The sequence below is a fragment of the Ruditapes philippinarum genome, unplaced genomic scaffold (assembly GCF_026571515.1).
Source record: "Ruditapes philippinarum isolate M1 unplaced genomic scaffold, ASM2657151v2 ctg4172_1_1_1_1, whole genome shotgun sequence".
Lineage (NCBI taxonomy): Eukaryota > Metazoa > Mollusca > Bivalvia > Venerida > Veneridae > Ruditapes > Ruditapes philippinarum.
In genome coordinates, this window is record NW_026864183.1 from 83,420 (window position 1) to 102,177 (window position 18,758).

General features: G+C 31.5%; 2 protein-coding genes across 2 annotated transcripts; both read left to right on the forward strand.

Moving 5' to 3' along the window:
- Positions 1 to 107: 107 nt before the first annotated feature.
- On the forward strand, positions 108 to 3,283 carry LOC132724775 (uncharacterized). The gene is made up of 4 exons (XM_060709740.1): positions 108 to 248; positions 678 to 788; positions 1,485 to 1,580; positions 2,564 to 3,283. The coding sequence occupies exons 2-4, from the start codon at positions 694 to 696 to the stop codon at positions 2,937 to 2,939; spliced, it is 567 nt and encodes a 188-aa protein (XP_060565723.1). The 5' UTR covers positions 108 to 248; positions 678 to 693; the 3' UTR covers positions 2,940 to 3,283.
- A 2,341-nt stretch (positions 3,284 to 5,624) lies between these two features.
- LOC132724773 (uncharacterized) lies at positions 5,625 to 16,457 on the forward strand. Its single transcript, XM_060709738.1, has 9 exons — positions 5,625 to 6,065; positions 9,314 to 9,421; positions 10,828 to 10,965; positions 11,297 to 11,380; positions 12,566 to 12,661; positions 13,170 to 13,377; positions 13,888 to 13,977; positions 15,938 to 16,027; positions 16,248 to 16,457. The coding sequence occupies exons 2-9, from the start codon at positions 9,330 to 9,332 to the stop codon at positions 16,455 to 16,457; spliced, it is 1,008 nt and encodes a 335-aa protein (XP_060565721.1). The 5' UTR covers positions 5,625 to 6,065; positions 9,314 to 9,329.
- The last annotated feature ends 2,301 nt before the right edge of the window (positions 16,458 to 18,758 follow it).

Here is an 18,758-nt window from a genome sequence, read left to right on the forward strand (position 1 = left end):
TGGAAAAAAATATTTTTAGTCCCATCATGTCCAAAAACCACAGTGGAGTCCCTTTAATGAAACTTACAAATAGAATTAATTTAAGCGTGCGTGAGATAAAACATTTACGCAATAACAAATTGATAAAGACCAATGTTATCATCAAATGTAATCTTATTTGGTTTCATTATTTTGAAATCAAATCAGTGATGGACATAACTAATGTAACATGAGTTTCAGAAAATGATCGCAATCAACATTGAAAAAATGTAAGTATTTATTTATATATTATATTTCAAAAATGTTTGTTAATTTTTATTTATATGTTTTATTCATTATGTGATCTAGTTTTTGACATGAGACGCTCCCTTGTTATCTAATTATGAGCAATAATCTACGATGTAAAGGATAGTACACACTCATCATCACTTCGTGTAGGTTCGGAAAATTCCGTTAAATTTCGTGATAAAGATATGCGAGCATGCAATTACTGGGACGAAAACGTGTTTTTGATTTCTAAATAATTTTGATATATTGAAAGTGACAATGTTTAACCACTTATATGAATTGATTGATCCTTTTGTCAAGGATTTATACTGATATTTCAGATTTTTTGAAAGATATATAATAAAAATTAATATCACTCACAAGAAATGATAACTGTATCTCTAAATGATCTTTTTTCACTCATTTCACAGAAAGTAATGGACAAATATGGAAACCATTGATTGTATCATTTACACGTTGTCGGCGGTTCTTAGCATTGAGATAATTGCACTTGCGTTTGTATTCATAAGTATTCGTACTGGGTATGTATCTTCATAAAATATGATAAACGTTTGAAATATAACCGTTTCGTTAATCATCTTAAAAATATTTGTCAGTAGTTTGTTTAATAAATTTCAAATTAGAATTTTTTACACACCTGTACCTTGGTTTTCATCATAAATATTGCACTTTTCCAATTAATCTAGATGTTTATCATAAATATTAAATAACGTATTCTGACTAAGAAATATCATAAATTTACAAAATGAAAATCAAGCAAGCAGACAGGAGAAAAAGCAAAATTAAAAAGCCCAAACTAGTCAAAACTTGAATACAATCAGAAAGGTGCTACTAGCCTAGCTCACAATGTTAGACCCCTTATAAATAATACCTTTATTTACAATGGATGAACACTTCTAGAATTTCAGTCTAACACCTTTAAACACATTTGAAATTTGAATAAACAAATAAGTAACGGGATACACAGGGCGACATACGTGACCTAAGCTATTTGAAGCGCTATAAATTCTTAAACGTTATTTTGTTTTTGAGAAGAAAATATGCTACACCAAGATTTCTTATCAATTTACGAAAATCAGTAGAATTTAATATATGCAATGTATCATAACTTAACAAATGGCAATAAGTGTGTTAATTGTATCAAATATAAACCTTATTTCGCTTATTACTTAAGTGTTTCCCCATTCTTTATATTTGTTTGTTTATATCATTTCTAGATTCAAGAAAGATAAAAAAGAATTGGAAAGGCAAATATTTCACCTGCAAGCTGAACTTATCAAGGAAAAACAAGAGCTTGACCATGCCTTGAAACGGTTAAGATAATTTATGCTACCCTGTTTAAAACTGAATTTAATATTTGTATTCATAAGAAAGGTTAAGTTCCCACTTGAACTTTTAATATAAAAATAACATTTAATTTGTTTTTTTTTGTTTTTTAACTTATATGGCCAATTGTCCAATTTCGTAGTAATTGCCTAGCAGACCCCTAAAAAGTAATATTTACCCTTTTTAAAACAAAGTCTTATGTTTAAAGATAAAGAAGAGCTTCAAAAAGCACTTTTCTCTTAAAATTCGAATTCAGACTTAAATTTTACGTACATGTACTTTAATGTTCCTCTTCTTAGTTATGTTAGTTACTGCATTAGCACCAAAACTGACCCTCTCTGACGTCACTCCATACATTTAAATACATCGTATTGACTTTCGAGTCACTCTGAATTAGGAATAACAAAAGCTAATATCAAGAGCGTGACATTGCCAAATTGTTTGCTACAGTATTGTGTAAATCATACTCTTGGCATTCCATTTTAATTACTTTTGTTACATATTGATTAATCTTTTAAAACTCCTGTCAATTTTGAAACTAAAAGGGTTATACATTTTATGTAACATAACCTTATTTTGTCAACTTCCAAGGGTACAATTTATCTTTGTAGGGGTATTTAATTTCCAAAACATTTACCTTTTTACCTTTTACATGGCCTAGAGCCCACTATAAGCACTGTCATCACAACGTCGATAGGCTACTGTTTTTAACCTTTGAAACGTTTGGCCTATAATTTTTATGTTTATGCTGTCTATTTGAGCAGAAAAAAACAAGTTTTTATATCTCCCTTCATAAACAAGCACTATGTGTCTTTGAAAAAGCACCAAAGCTGTACATCATTATTACTCTTAAATGTTATTGTATTATGTAAGATAGGTATTGAATTATTATTTTTTTACAAGATTTATATCAGCATGCATGATGAATAATCAATCATTCGTGAAATAATAATTACAATAACCTTAATAGGGCTTCAAAAGCAGAAGCTGAATTAACGAGAGAGAAGATACGCAAACAGGAGAACATAGAACAAGAAGATGCCTTAAGACAAACAGCAAGCCTACAAGAAGAACTTCAGAGGGAGATTTCAAAGAAAGAAAATGCATTAAGACTGATAACACGCTTACAAGAAATAATTAGAAGGGAGAATTTAGAAAAAGAGAATGCCTTGAGACAGAGAGCATATCTAAAAGAGGAGCTTACAATAGAGAATATAGCGAAAGAAAACGCCTTAAGACAGAATGCACGCCTGCAAGAAGAACTAAAACAGGAAAGGTTAGAGAAAGAAGATGCATTATTACAGATAGCACGCCTGCAAGAAAAAAATAGAGGGGAAAATGTATAAAAAATGCCTTAAAACGGTAAAAGTTTTATTTATGCTATATAGTTTTATCGATATTTGATTATTAATACTTAATAACTAATGTAATTCAACTTATCTTACATCTTAATAGTGAAAATAATTAAAATAATTTATTACTAATTCCTTATTTCACAAGGTATATTATTCCAAACATTCATGGTCATTAGAAAGTTGTTATGAATAATGGTTGGTTTTGATGTTTTCAAATGTCATGATGAGAGATTGCTCTAAGTACGTTATTTGTTACTTATAAGAAGTATTAATATTAATACGTATAAACAATAGAAATGTATAATTTGGATATTCTTACAAAATATGTCTTGCAAAAGTTAAATAGACTTCTCCGTGATTTAGTATGAACATTTATATGATAAAAATAATATTTTATGCTAGAACAGTTTATTTTCTGCGATACGAAGATATATAAAGTCGAATCATGTATCGTATACTTATCAACAATATCCATATATATTTTTTATGGGCCTTCTCACTTAGGAAGTTAATATTTCTTTAAAATATCATGAAACTGTATTTGTAAAACTTAAAAGTTTCAGTTGGGAAAATAACGGGCTTTTGAAAAGTATTATTCTTGCTGCTTTTGTTGCAGCAATACATTCAAAAGAGATCAGATTTAGCACCATTTTCCCCAAATATAGCAACAATAGTATAAAAAAAATCACTTCATGTATAAGAGAATTATAAAAATAAAACTATAAAAGCAGTGTACTACAGTTTATGTTTCCACATTACTTATCTTTATGGAATATCCATTTAAATGCCCATCAACATAACGGCACGAGATGACATGTGACATGTCCGTGATCTTAGAGTTTTTGTAAAAAAAAGTATAATATATGTATAGGTATTGCCGACTGCTCTATAAAATCATTGATTGGTATGTCTATGGATTTGTTTATTATCTGTTTTTTTGTGGGCAATGACGGTTATGCGTGGCTTAATAATGTGTTTTTGACATATAGTTAGAATATGGTAGAATAAAATGTTCTCTCACTTAAACTTTTGAAGGTGTATTCAAATTTGGGCCGATTTGACTTTAAATGGGCCGTTTTAACATGAAGTAAATTTGTCCAGAGGTGGATTTGACCGTAATCCTATGGACGATATGAAGTTTCGTATAGGCTATCCGAAGCGTTTAATGAGATATGCTTGTCCTATGCAAATCTTCAACTGTCCATGACAGTGCTGATAAGGATGTCCAAGAATGCTTTGCAAAGTTGAACCAAATACCACATCACTTCAAAATATTATAACGTCTCTTTATACCTACACACAGTAAAAGCATGTTTCAAATGATATTTCAGGTCAGATTTCGCCTTCATTGAAGAGGTCTTTCTTATCGAAAACCAGGATCAAAGATTTTCTCGTTATGTGTATACAAAGGAATGTCTGAAACTACCGTGGTTTATGGGGATACAAGAACAACCAAATGAAATAGTACTTGAACCTAAAGCCGATTCTTATGACAATGTTTAGGCATACAAGACAAAAAAGCAAATCATTTGAGTATATTGTATGGCCAGTGATGTTTCTAGTGGAAGTAGGTCCATTGATAATGGAGATGTTGAAGAGATTGATTCAGAAACATGACGAAGAACTGTTGTTAGAAAAGATATATTGTCGCGGTATATAAGTTTTGTAGTGCATGCGAATCAATTGAAATGGAAAGATAAAACTTTCTCTTTAAAGTTAAAAAGGGCATATGTTTAAGAGTAATGTGAATATTTAGACATTGAAGAGACTTAAAATATGAAGAAGGCACAATTTAAACGTTATGATATAATGCTAAGCTTAAAATATAACGTTGCATTAACATACTATTGGAGATTCTTTGAAGTCTTGATAATTTCGTCAAAAGTATTGAATGAAACAATAGTAATAAAATAAAACAACTGTTATAAATAATCAATCATTTCATTTTCTGAACTAAAATTATAAAAAAAACTAAAACTTATAGTCAATAAGCACGTAATTGTTTACAAAGCTTTATTTTTGTTATTCATTATATTTCAAGAAAATGTCGGCTGACCAAGTTTCAAAGTTTATATGAATTTCTCCAAGTGTCGGTTAGTAAAAGACCTTTTATGACCTATTTTTCTTAACATGCGTTTGAAGATAAAAAATGTGTATTATTTTTAATTATCATTGATATAAAGTAAGATTGTTAGATTCGCGTGACATGTAGGTTGGTTTTCAACTTCTCACAGCTTAAAAAACATCCAGGATATATGCAAGTGCGACAGTAAAAAGACAACGCTCTATAAATTAATCCCACGCTTTTATGCCATTCACCAAATAAGAAAGTGAAAGGTAAAATATTTGATGGAAACCTTTAAAATTGCCCAACACGACAAAATTAGGTATTTTATAGGTACGGTTTATTTGAACCTGTTCTTGTATATGCAATGTATCCCCCAAACCAATAGCACCGTATGAAGCAATTTCAGAAAATTACGTATGAAAATTAAGCTATTTAGATGTGCTCAGATTTGTTCAGATTCGTTCAAAGGCAGTGATCATATCGCATTTAATGTAAGCCTTATCTTGAAGTAACATAGTTTAATTAAACGAAAATTAATGTTTCTTTGAAGTAAATATGCAAAACAGTAAACTGCTTGTAAAAAAATGGTAATCAAAAGATAACATAAAGTTATAGGCTTTGATATTGAAATTTCACTGGTTTGCAATAAAACAGATATATCGGTTACGTTCAACAAATGAAATAATTGAGCGTCTGTTAAATACATATAACCATTTTGGAAATTAAAAGAAAATGTGAAAATTTATTTAAGAGTAAAAAACCAGCTTTTTATGGTGTGTTAACATGCTGTATACGTTGTAGCTAAATTAAGAGATACGGGATTTGACAAATTTAAGTCAAATCATACAATGTTGAAAGGTTTAAGATAATAACATAAATCAGTTAACATTAAAGCATGTTTATGTTTACATATGATTTGATACTCTTGTTTTATCATATCAATTATCTACATTAGTTTTGCTGTTCGAAAACGAAAGAGGAATTAAATCAATTTTGTTATATATGTAGTAGGTGGTCAGCAACTTTTTTTTAGTGAAACAGACATATATGTAAGTTTATGTATCTTAAAATTTAAGTTACAGAATAATTTTTAATTCTATTAAATACATAAAAAAAATGAATACTTTCATGGGAAGTTATATTATCATTGTGTACACCTTCTTAGCTCAATATTGAAAGAATCTACATTTTGTAATTTTGTTATCATAACTTGTGTTAAAATCGGCGCAAAAATGTTTTTTTATAAAATAAGAAAATAATAATAATAAAAAGAAAAAGAAAAGAAATACACAATGTTATAATAAATATTATCTTATTATTTAAGATAAAACATTTTTCAAAAGTTTGTTAAAACTATGACCATTTCATCACTTCTTTTGTTTTTGTATAAGCCCCCAGGAAGAGTTCAGATATTGTTAATTTACAAATCAATGCCTTCACAAACTTCATCTGACCAAAGAAAACGGCACGTGACTGCAAAATGAAGGGTACTGAAACTACGCAATATAAAAATGTTTTGTTTTGTTTTGTTTTTTGTTAATAAATGTCTTTTTTTGTGACAAAAACATGCTCAGACGTGAGATTTTGTGATGGCAGTGTGTCTGTCGTCTTTTGTTGTCCACAATTTCTTTCAACAACATCTCCTCCTAAAGTATTTGATGGATTACGACCAAACTTTACAAGATGATCCTAAAGTGGTTCTCTACTACATTTATTTAAACGGTTCCGGTCTGATTCAAAAGAAGGTCACAGGAGCTAAAGAAAAAACTTTTTCAAAATGAAACCTTTAAAGTTTTCTTTTCAGAAACTACAAAGCCAAGAGCTGAGATATTTAGCAGGTAGCATCACCTCATGGTCCTCTACAAAAGTTATATAAATCATGCCCCCGTGGTCAAAAATGGTCCCGCTCTAGGGGTCACTCAGTTTACATAGGCGTTTAAATGAAATTGCATCTAAGTCTTCTTTTATGAAACTGCAATGCCTAGAGCTTAGATATTTGGCTGTAGCCTTGTCATGTGTATGTCAACAAAAATGACATAAATCATATCCCTAGGGTCAAAATTTGCTATACTCCGGGGGCCACTTAATTCATATAGACTTGTAGAGTAAAAATAACTTCAGGGCATTTTCGGGAGTTTTCATATAGACATATAAATTAAAACTGTTCAATAGATTTCCTTAAAACTTGACATTTTGTTAGAATATAATGACAGAAATATTTCAAGCGAAAAACGGTGGGTGTCATCGATGATTCAAATTTTGAGTTATTTGCCCTTGAATCAGCATGATGCCATTTTCTTAAAGATATTGACACAGGTTTAAAGCTGAAAGAAAAAACAAAAAAAGAAAAAGAATACCAAAATTAACCCACTTTTATTCGTTCTTAAAATTTTGCACAATGACTCAAACCAAAGTAAGCTAGGATGGTCCCCTATGGTACCACTGTTCTTATTATTTCCAGCAAATTGTATAAATAAAAAGAACTTGAATTTACTATTTTATTAAATTGTGTTTAAATGTCGCATTTTGACTTTAAAATACACATGTCATTCATAGAATAACTCAATGATTTAAATTAGAATCATCTACGGTTAGTCCGCCATGTTTTGAATGGGAGCTTAAATGGAGAGCACTATGGTACCGTAGTATGTAAATTGATGGCCATTTTTGGCTTTAGTATAACTTTTTTCAACAGAATGTGACGTCACTACAGTTTCAGCAGACGACCTTCACTTGTCGGAACATGAAATTATCAGTTTAACTGATAAATATGGGGTAAAATAAAGAAGTATTTTCAACACATGCGGGCAGCTTTGGATTTTTCTATCAATGACAGAAATTTATTTGAAATGAAAATATTCTTAACAATTTCTATCCAAATTAAAAAAGGAACACTTCCAGTTTCCACTTTCATGGTTGAAAGAGTATTTGGTGGCGTTCAGTGGGTAAAGAAACAAATTTTCTGCTTACACCGGAATTGGAAAAGACGCGGTACCCGCGGGGAGTACTATACATGAAAATAATAAATAATAAGCTTTAACTTCATTGTAAATTAACTGCCCTTGAATTAAGTAAAATAGTCCAATTAAGTGTCAGATAATTCAAAAACGAGAACTATAACCGCCATTTTTTAACATGCCAGTTCGATTGAACAGTTTTAATCATGCCTATATGTCTATATGAAATCTCCCGAATTGTCCTTAAAAGATTTCTCCTCAGTGTCTAGAGCTAAGATATTAGGCATGTGGCATGACCTTATGGTTTCTACAAGAGCCCCGCTCCAGGGGTTACTTATATAGATAGATTGATTTCGTTAAAGAATACATAGACATGGACATTTAAACATTATGTAAGGTACAATTGTATCAGAGTATGGAGACTTTTCTTTTGAAAATGTGTCAGAGTTAAATCATATACATATACATGCACAGTGCGTTAACTGGAGTGCAGGTTTAAGCCAATTGATTGGCTCACTTTTGCTGGGGTTTACTTATTGTCATGGCAGAGAAAGGGAAAGCGATATGTATATCATATTCAGATGCTCGTTCATTGGTTACTTTTTTCTGGGATGACAACAGGGGACGTGTTATATGTTTGACTATGATACAAAAGAGAAAGAACATCAAAACACTCGGCAATCTGATTCATACTCGGAGGCTACACAACCTCGTACAAATCAGATAGCCTCGTGTTTCGAGGCTCTTTCTATTACATATTTAACATACTTGAAAATAAATAAGCCATGACATGTACACCAACACCAAGGATAGCACAAAGAAATGATACTCTTATTTCCATTGTGTGTTGGTGGCAAAACATAGAGAGCCTTTATCCAGTGCAAATATCGTGCACCTTAGTGCAGTAACGAAATAAGTTCTTCTACATTTTACAGAAGTTAATCAGTTAATGCACTAAGATGACGATATATACTTTCAATTAAATATCATCGAAGTTAGATTTCAATTATTTTTACACAGTTTACACGCCATTGCGACCACTTCCGTTAGACAATAGTGTGTATTTCTTATCAAAACATTATGCTTTATCAACATACTGCTTCACTAACGCAGTAATTAACGGCTATTTTTGTAATTTTTGAACTCTTTTTGGTGATTATAAGTGCCGCTTGGAATGTGTAAAATGCCTTATTTCTTCACTTCACAATATCTCACCTTTTGATACATTTTCAAATTTTTCATGCTGCTTTAAGAAAAGAACAAATTGCGACCTTTTGATTTAAATGACCACATTTATAAATTGTATCAATTAATGTACGGATTTTACTTACAATTCACAGAATACGGTGGCAGAATATGGATCATTGTGCTGGACCCATTTACCTTGAATCAGTATGGTTGATGGCATTCATTTTTGTATCAATCATTGCAATATGTACGTTGAAGAGGTGAGTGTTCTTATGTATCGCATAGTATTTTTAATGTCCGAGAAGCTCTTTAAATAAATGATTGTGAAATTCATTGTACTCATTTTCCCACTGTACGAGGGGTGTTCAAATATGTATGCAACTAGGCCAATATCTTGCTTTTAACCAGGCTTTACATGTATCGTATGGATGGTTGTATAAGCTCTCAATTTATACAATACATAAGTAAGTCAGCTCAGTAGCTTTGACAATAGCTCGATTAACGCTATCTACTCGTGTATACTAAAGCTAAAATGGTTGGGAAAAGGTCTCATTTCACTGACCAAATATGGTCCTACATCAAGATACGCTGTATTCTTGGTATACATGCGAAATATATATTTAACAATAAACTTTCTTTTTCCATCTGTCACACGGTGGTGTAAAAAAATTAAAAGTAGTGTGAATTCAGTAAAATATACACCTCATGCACGCCGTTCGAAAACTGCAACTTCGCCAAAAATGGTTGAACATGTAAAGGATTTGATTGCTACTGATGCAAGATTTACAACTAGCTATATAGCCAAATGCATTGGTATCTACCGTAGGAGCCGCTCATAAATTCTCAAACGTCATTTAAATATGTGAAGGATAAATGCCAGATGGATACCCCTAACAAAAACGCAAAAACTTGCTCGGGTAAGAACCTCCAAACAATTGTTGAAACAGTTCCCTAAATACAACAATCGATCTTTCGCAAATATCATCACTGGCGATGAGACGTGGATTCACTTTTATGAGCCCAAGCGAAAGATACATAACACAATATGGGCAACCAATTGAAGTAAGAGACCTTGACAAGCAAAACACACCATTAACTTTACCAAATTGCAGTACCAAAGGGTAAATCTGAAAATGGCAAGTTTTACAAAGTCAAGGTCCTTCATAAATTAAAGAAATATTTCAAAAGCCGTCGACCAGCAACTGGTCACCATGGTGTCAGGTTGTTGCATGACAATGCTTCGTCACACAAAGCGGCCATTAAGCGGCCATTGTAAGAGAAATTCTGAATCAGAAAAAGGTTGTCGAGCTTCGTTACCCTCCTAATTCGCCAGATCTTTTCCCTTTGTGACTTTTTCCTATTTCCGAGGCTCAAAAACACCTTGCTGGAAGAAAATATCAAACGCAAAAAAATCTCGGTTCGGCTATTTTCCAGTGTCTGAAAAATATACCTCGACATGATTATGAAAACGCATTTAAAAACTGGATAAAAAGACTTAAACTTTGTATATCACATTGTGGTGAGCATTTTAAATGATTGAGATAATTTATTTTGGCTCTTTGTTAAGCACTTCTGAAAATTGAACAGTTGCATTGATATTTGAACACCCTTCGTATATTTTAATTTTTGTTTAATTGTAAGTTAAACAGATAAAGTATTTTTTCAGCCTCAGATGCTACACGCTAGTTTTCAAAAAATGGTTAAAGTTAAGCAGTAGACCACAGTGTTTATTACCGGTGATATCGAGCACATCAGAAGAGTACGAGGAATTGCGCAGTCCGGCATGTTGTGATGCAAGAGAGAGGTAAGCTTACATTGATGATAAAAATTTTGATAGTTTCTTCGGTACGCAATCTGCTTTGATCATATTGTATGTTTACATCAATATTAGGATTGTATCAGTAGTACATGTATAAGAAATAAGTATATTTTTATGTACGGAATATTATGTGTATGGACAAAAAATATGTAAATGATGTTTTTTTCACTTCATAAACTCTTTTTATTAAAAAGTTTCAAAAAAAAAATCTATTTGTGATACTAGTATGTGATAAGATTGTGATATGTGATTAGTGATTACATGCCTAAAAAATTAATCCGAATATAAACTGGCATCACTATCGAATTAACTTTAGACTCCATGAAGATAACATAAAATGGATGAGTGAGATGTCAAGCCTACAAGATGAATTAAGGAAGAAGGACGATGCCTTGAAACAGTAATTAATTACACTTTTACCCCGCTAGTATCCCGCTTAAGTTATGTAGTGGAAATTGATTGTTTTACATAATTGACATTAGAATTTTGATATCAAACATCTTTATTCAAATAACTTGTAGTTTAGAATTTTGTCATACCGGGCAGATGGATATGCGACCGGTGTATGCTAGCCTAAAGGTAAGTCATTATATCATTGTTATTCCATAGAGAGTTGAGCCCGGAACATTTATGCTGATGCTTCAACACTCATGATATATTCATCGGTCGATTGTATCTTTTTTGTATTGATTGCAGGTTTAAATTTATATGCATGTTACAATCACTATTTGTTCAATGACCCGTTACAAAATGTTTAAATACCGACGAAATTCTAAAAATAAAATGGCTTAAATAAGATAAATTAAACAAACAAAAATGCAGCCGTAAGATCAAGGATTTGGACGGTTCCAGAGATGTTATATTTCTAATACTTAAAGATCGTTCAGCACCACAATATTGTTTTGTTTGTGGTATTTTGATTTTAACTATTTGGTATTTTCTTGTTGGGTGGCTACAATATTAATTCCTACTTGAATAATGTTTAATCATCCTTAAGATATGTTGCCTGCTTTTTAATTTTGTCTATTGATGTCTTATCTATGATATGCAGGTTTTATTACCTTTTACCCCTTTTTCAAAATTTCGCGTTTAAGCCACACGTATTCTTAGAAAATACTTGGGGACTATATGCAACTTTTCATGGAATGACACAAATAATAGTGTCACATTGAAGATATCATTATTACCGCCATATAAACGCGGATGTTTCTAAAACCAAAATAGTAATATGTTCATGTTTATATGTTGAATTCTGCTTAAGCTTGTGCTAGGTTGTGTGGACGGAAGCTTGTAGATACCACTATCGTTCCTGACCAGGCTCGATCAAATTGAGTCTGTAACATTTCCATTTTGCCGTTTATCTTTATTTGTAATATACATGCACCTGCATATATCGTCAAACATATTTTACTGGCACAAGAGGCCTGAAGGTTATTTGTTACAGTTAATAAGTGCAGTAACTTTCAGATTGATTGATTGATTGATTGATTGATTGATTAATTGATTGATTGTTTGAAAAGATTGATTGATTGATTGATTGATTGAAGAAAATGACTTAATATTATACTCAAATTAATTTTATGAGGTTCAAGGAAGCTGAAGCAGACTGGAAGAGAAATATGTCACGTTTACAAGATGAACTTACAAATGAACAACAACAGAAGGAGGATGCCTTAAAACGGTAAAGCCCTGTTTCGAACTTGGTATGTCCATTCACAGATGAGGAATTTAACATACAAATTCACTTTCATGTCTCGGTTATGGCCACTTTCGTTTTAAACACTGTCATAAAACATTTATAAAGGTTTAAACGACTCAGATTATAATATGAACAGTACATTCTGAGAAGCAAGTCTTATATTGGAAATATACTATGGATTGTCAATTTCTACATAAGTAAGGCGGTTGGTTGAAATGTATCAAGGGAACGTGTTAATGAGTTCAACTGACGCCTGATTTTCTCATCTGGCAACATTACTCATAAGTTCCAGGAAGCGGATTGGGAGTTGCTTTTAATACGACTGAGCTTGAATGAATATGTTCTAAGTAATTTGTACATGAATTTCAACTGTTTTTCATTTTACAAAGACTAGATAGATATATGGTTACAAGAAGGATGAATGTTTCCGGACAATTTGCAGTAGATTAATTTCTAAATTGATTAAATAGAAATGTCATTGTTTTTCCAGACTAAGTGCGATAATGTCGAGCCGTTTAAGGGACGGTAATCCTAACGTAGCAGATCTTAACGATCAAAATCGTCCAACCAAAGTGGGGGAACAGTTTTCAGAACTTTACGACAATCAATGGACAGATGCTTATGGTGCTATCAACATTTTTTTCGGGAATTCTTTAGCAGAGAGTCAGATAATCCAGATTCTTCTAGAAATTTTAGAGGTTGTTTTATACTTTTTACCAACGTGTCTTTTAATCCTTTTAGATTATTCTTATTATCAAGATGGTTTTAAGTCTCTCAAACATTGTTAAGTCATGTAGCGACAATTCATGGTTTTTTGGTCGAGGAACATCTCAAATGTCAATAATGCGTTATTTCCTGGAGAAGAGGACACCTAGGAATAACAACTGGCCTGTGGCAATACTTAAATGGAAGAATCCAAAGTCCCTGTTGAGATTCAAACCTATAGTTATTTCTTAAATCAATGATTGATATCATATGAAATTTGTTTGACTATTGTCAAGAATGTCTACATGTATATAATCCAGTGTAAACATACCAATTATATAATAACATAAAATCTGACCCAATAAATAATATGAAAAGGCGCAAAATCGTCTTTACTGCATAATTACATTAATTAGTGTTATCATGGACTCAACGACTTAGAACTAAAGGAAAATACGTTAAATAAATGTAAAATAAAACTGATATAAACTTGGACATTTCAGCATTGTTATACAGAATGTAAAATCATATCAGAAGACCAGATGCACCAACTCAATAACAACGTGGCAAGTATTGCGGATGTTATTACAAGGGTAAGTACTGTTAAATAGTCGCAAAAAATCCTACTGTTGTCTATATTAAATGATTTATTTCCAATACAAATGAAATATTTAAGGATTAGTGCAATATTGAATTGAATTGAGATTTTAAATTCTGTTCTTAAAAATAGTTGTTTTTTCAGCTGTCATGTGTATTTCTTCTGTAGTTAAACTTTGGTTTCAAGATTGATTGACCAAAACCATGAAAATAATTCCAACATAATTCATAATTCATTCACGTCTTTCTACGTGACTGTGAACTGTCATAAAAAATGTTTCAATATTATCCTATCAATACCTAAACACTGTATCGACAAAGGGAGGCACGTGACCTGTATAGGGGGACTGCACAGTGTTTATGAACATATTTAATCTTGCTACAAATTTCTTATTTAACATATATGGTGTTATACTGACAAATAATGTTATGTATTAACTCCTATTACAGAACAGACAATACAAATTGATAATTATTAAACTCTTACTTTAAAAATGAAAGATAGTACATTTTTACACATCACAGTAATTGCTTGTCAGTTAAGGCTAAAATAAAACAATTTTGTTACTTTATTCAAGAGATTATAGTGTAAAAATACAACAAATTCTGTCAATACCCACTTCAAAATAGACTGGTAGTCCTGTAAAATCTAAATATAAACAATTAAATATGATTACTTTTAAACAATAGAGAAAAAAAGAAACCCCAAAGAAAGCCCAACACGACAAAATTGAAATTGTTGCAGGCTCGGTTTGATTGAACTGAACAAGTGCAAACTACCGTCCTCGCCCCCTCGCAACGGCTTCAGCAGGAACTGGTACAATTTTGAATTTAAAAACATCCGCAGATGTGTTCATATGGTGATTATCATGGAACCTTCAACACATAAGTGCCATTCCACGAAAAGCGGCATATGGTCCCCAAATAAAATATATGTGTGCCCTGAACTAAAAAACAATGGGCGGAACTAAATAAAATGAAATTTTGAAAGGGGATCAGAGGTTATGAAGCCTGCATATCACAGATAAGACGTCAAAAAACAAATTTAAAAACAGACCACATATCCAAAGGGGGTTTCAACATTATTAAAGTGAGGAAAACTGGAACCACCCAACAAAAAAATAAGACCATTTATTTTTGGAAAGAATCAGGTGATCATCGCCAATACCAAGTTATTAACATTATTAAATTTGTTCAGGGCATTTCCTAATAACAGATTTTAATGACTACAAAGTAGACAGAAAACTTGCAGCATCTGCAATATCTATCTATTTGCCTGGACAACATTATCTAAGGGGAAAGCCATATACAAGGTGCCATCATAAAGGTGATAACACTCATCATCTGGGAGAGAGGAAAGAGTGCATGCCAGGAATCAATTGGACTACAGTAGGACTCATTCTGTTTTAGCAATAACATTTCTTAGCTTTAACTCCATAATAATTCTAAAATTGTACATTAAGTTTTTAGATTAGGCTTTCAAATAATAATTGTTCTTTCTTTTCATCTGTCCTAGAACTGCTTGTACTCACATATTAAAATAAATGTCAACATCAAAATTTTGTTGAACAAATGTTTTACTTACACTTATGAAATTGAACACTTTCATTAATTAATCAATAAATATTTAGCCCCCAGATTTAAAATTTCATTATATTCAATCTCTACCAAAATGTTTAAAACATGGACCATTTTCATTTTTCTCTTACTTATTTCTTGACAAGATATTTTCTTTAAAAATTTGACTCATGAATTTAGAAAGCAAAATTTGAAGGTATGTACAGATCTTTAAGAGTATGGCCAACTTACCTCCTAGAGTCACGTGGTTTGTCGATACAGTGTATAGAAACCTTTGGAAAGTTTTACATGCTAACCCTAAATTATCATAAAACATTAAGTTAAGGCTATTAAATTCAGAAAACAAATATATGATTGAAATTCATAATACTATTTCAGAAACACAACAGACTTCGGACTGATCTGATGCAACGCATAAAAGAAGAAAGGAAAATGTTTGCTCTCGATCAGGTTCCAGTATTAGAATCGGTCTGTATTAATGACATCTATCTAATGAAAATGGTTGTCTTTACTGCTGTGTTTAATGCTAATGATATACAGACATTTTGGTTCAAAGTTTTAATAATATAAAAAAGCATAACTTTTAAAGTCTGTTACATTGTTTGAATAATTATAGTGATCAATTGAGATTCAATATATTGTGTATTCATGACAATAAAAAAGAAACAAAGTTTAAATATCATTTCAGATCCTACGCAGTCTTAAGAGTAAATTTTCTTCGAAATACCAGGACCAGAGATTTCAAGATGATCCGATTATTATAACGTTTGTACAGGAGTGTTTGAAGCTATCGTGGCTGATGGTTACACAAGACCCACCCATGGCAATTATTCTAAAAAAACCCGAAGCGAGTTTTAATAATTTAAGCCATAAACAAAACTTTGAGGAAGTGTTTTAAGCTAATTTTTTGGCCCGGGGGCTGCTTTTTAAAAGGGCGGAGGGGGATTAATTAACGAAGGGGGGCCCGAGGTTTTTAATTTTAAAAAAATGAAAAGGAAAATACAAAAATGCTTTTATTTTTTTAGATAGTTAATTGAAATCTGTCAAAAAACAATGTTTTTTTCTTGTGCTTTTGAAAAATAGGTCATAAAATTTAAAAAAGTAATTGCTTATCAATGAAAAGATCGGAAGCATTTTAAAATTTAAAACCCCTTGTTTTGGGCCTTTCCCGGTTATATTGTATCTTTTTAATGAAAAATAATTTATTTTATAAAGGAAAAAGTGTTTAGAAAAATACATTTGCACTTTGGAACAATTACCCCTAACCAAAATTTCTAGACTTCCAACACTTTAAACGGATCAATGTCCATTCAACTACAAAAATTTCACTGCTCGTCTCCAAGCTCATCTTTACTCCCACTGCTCTTTTATCGTCTTTTAAACGACAATGCTCCAATCATTTATTCACTTATTATTCCAGACCAGGTATTGGTACGCGTTTAACTTTTGCAATGGAGGGACCGTGACCTGTTTTCAGTACATGGAGGAGCATGTGATCTGTTAACCGTTTATTGGTTAAACGAAAACTAGCTAAATAATGCGTTACGGATTTACCCTAGGAATTATCGAATTACATAATTAAACAACACTATTAGTTGATATTTCAAATTTTCATGTTCGACCTTCTCCGGTCTTCAACGGTCACCAGTTTCTAAAGACCTTCTTCTATATTGATCGATTATTGTCAACTATATTCCTGATACAAACGTTTATTTATCCCCCCAAACAATGTTGAAAATAGTTAAATGAAATATCTTTGTCATTAAAAATGTTCCCCGCAGGAAACCATTTTACTTGTATCTACTTTAGTATATACATATTTTTAATATCCTCTTTAAATGCAATAACTAATGTCATAACTATAGAACACCGATTGGAATATCACCTTTAAAAATTGCCTCGTACTTCATCTAAGTATTGTTATATTGTTTCTGATCTTTCGGGATCACTGTTTCCTTGAACAAATACTGCTTTTGAATACCGCTTAAGCCGGTGCTAGGGCGCGAGAGTTGAACATTTCATTTTCCGCTATCTCTTATGAACTGACTCAAAACAATCAGGCCTGCTATTTACCACTCTTCGTTGTGGTTTGCAGAGATTCCTTTTCTCTCTATTTCATTGCTCTCGAAGTATCTCTCCTTTCCGGAGTTTTATATGAAAAACAAATTGTACACGTATTTTAATGTATTGGACATATGTTGGAATGTTGCTTTCATATGCAATAAGTACAATATACTTGAATTTCCTTCCTTTACTTCAAAACTAAACATAACTTCATATAGTATACCTATAATGTCAACACTTTTATTCTACCATCAAATACATTAACCAAAAAGTATAAATAAAAGCGATTGCTATACTTTATTCATACTATTATTCTGTAAACTAAAATCACAACTTGATCATGAACAATTTGTTACATAATGGCCTAGCTATTATAGTTGTACACAAAATTGCCATCTATTATTCATTTTGAAAGCATTATTTGTAAAGATAATACCGAATTTACATTTCATGTTAATAAAGGGAGGTAATAAGATATCTGTTTTCTATAAAGTCTAAGTCAAATTTTTCAATAAGAAATAAATGCATATATTTTAATGATTACATATAATGTGGACAAATATTTGCTATACATATTGTACATATTATTCGACGTTTGAAAATTGTTTGAGAAGCATAATAAATTTCACCTAAGTGTGGTAACAACCTTAATTACAACAGAAGATCTTTCAGAAATATTTAAGATCATTTAAATTAAGGGTCTTATCAACTAAAGATGTGTTGATTCATCCATTATTTCATAAGATGTAAATCTACTTTTACTTCAGTACACTCTCAGTGGCAAGCAAAAATATTTCAGTAAACTTAAAAAGTATGTTTAAGACCGTGCTTATTATAATACACTTTAATATTGTGTTTCCATTTAAGCTCAGATGAACCAAAAAAAACGGACAGTTGATAAACTAAGACAGCTGTAGATTACATGTGACAGGCATGCAACAATACCCATTTAAAGTGTATGTTTGGGAATCACCTTTTTTTTACAAATAATTTATCCTGAACTTTCAGTTCTGGTGAGCTAATAATTATAAGATACCAACACCAGCACAAACTAATAGTTTTTTGTCAGGATCATCTGCTAACTATGTTCAATGCAACACCGAAACATTAGTGTTTTTTCACATCAAACAGTAAT

Coding starts and splice junctions, on each gene's coding strand:
- LOC132724775 (XM_060709740.1), top strand. CDS start 694: ATGGAAACCATTGATTGTATCATTTACACGTTGTCGGCGGTTCTTAGC. Junction 789..1,484: donor TTCATAAGTATTCGTACTGG/GTATGTATCTTC, acceptor TATCATTTCTAG/ATTCAAGAAAGATAAAAAAG. Junction 1,581..2,563: donor CTTGACCATGCCTTGAAACG/GTTAAGATAATT, acceptor TAACCTTAATAG/GGCTTCAAAAGCAGAAGCTG.
- LOC132724773 (XM_060709738.1), top strand. CDS start 9,330: ATGGATCATTGTGCTGGACCCATTTACCTTGAATCAGTATGGTTGATG. Junction 13,378..13,887: donor TTCTTCTAGAAATTTTAGAG/GTTGTTTTATAC, acceptor TGGACATTTCAG/CATTGTTATACAGAATGTAA. Junction 13,978..15,937: donor TTGCGGATGTTATTACAAGG/GTAAGTACTGTT, acceptor ATACTATTTCAG/AAACACAACAGACTTCGGAC.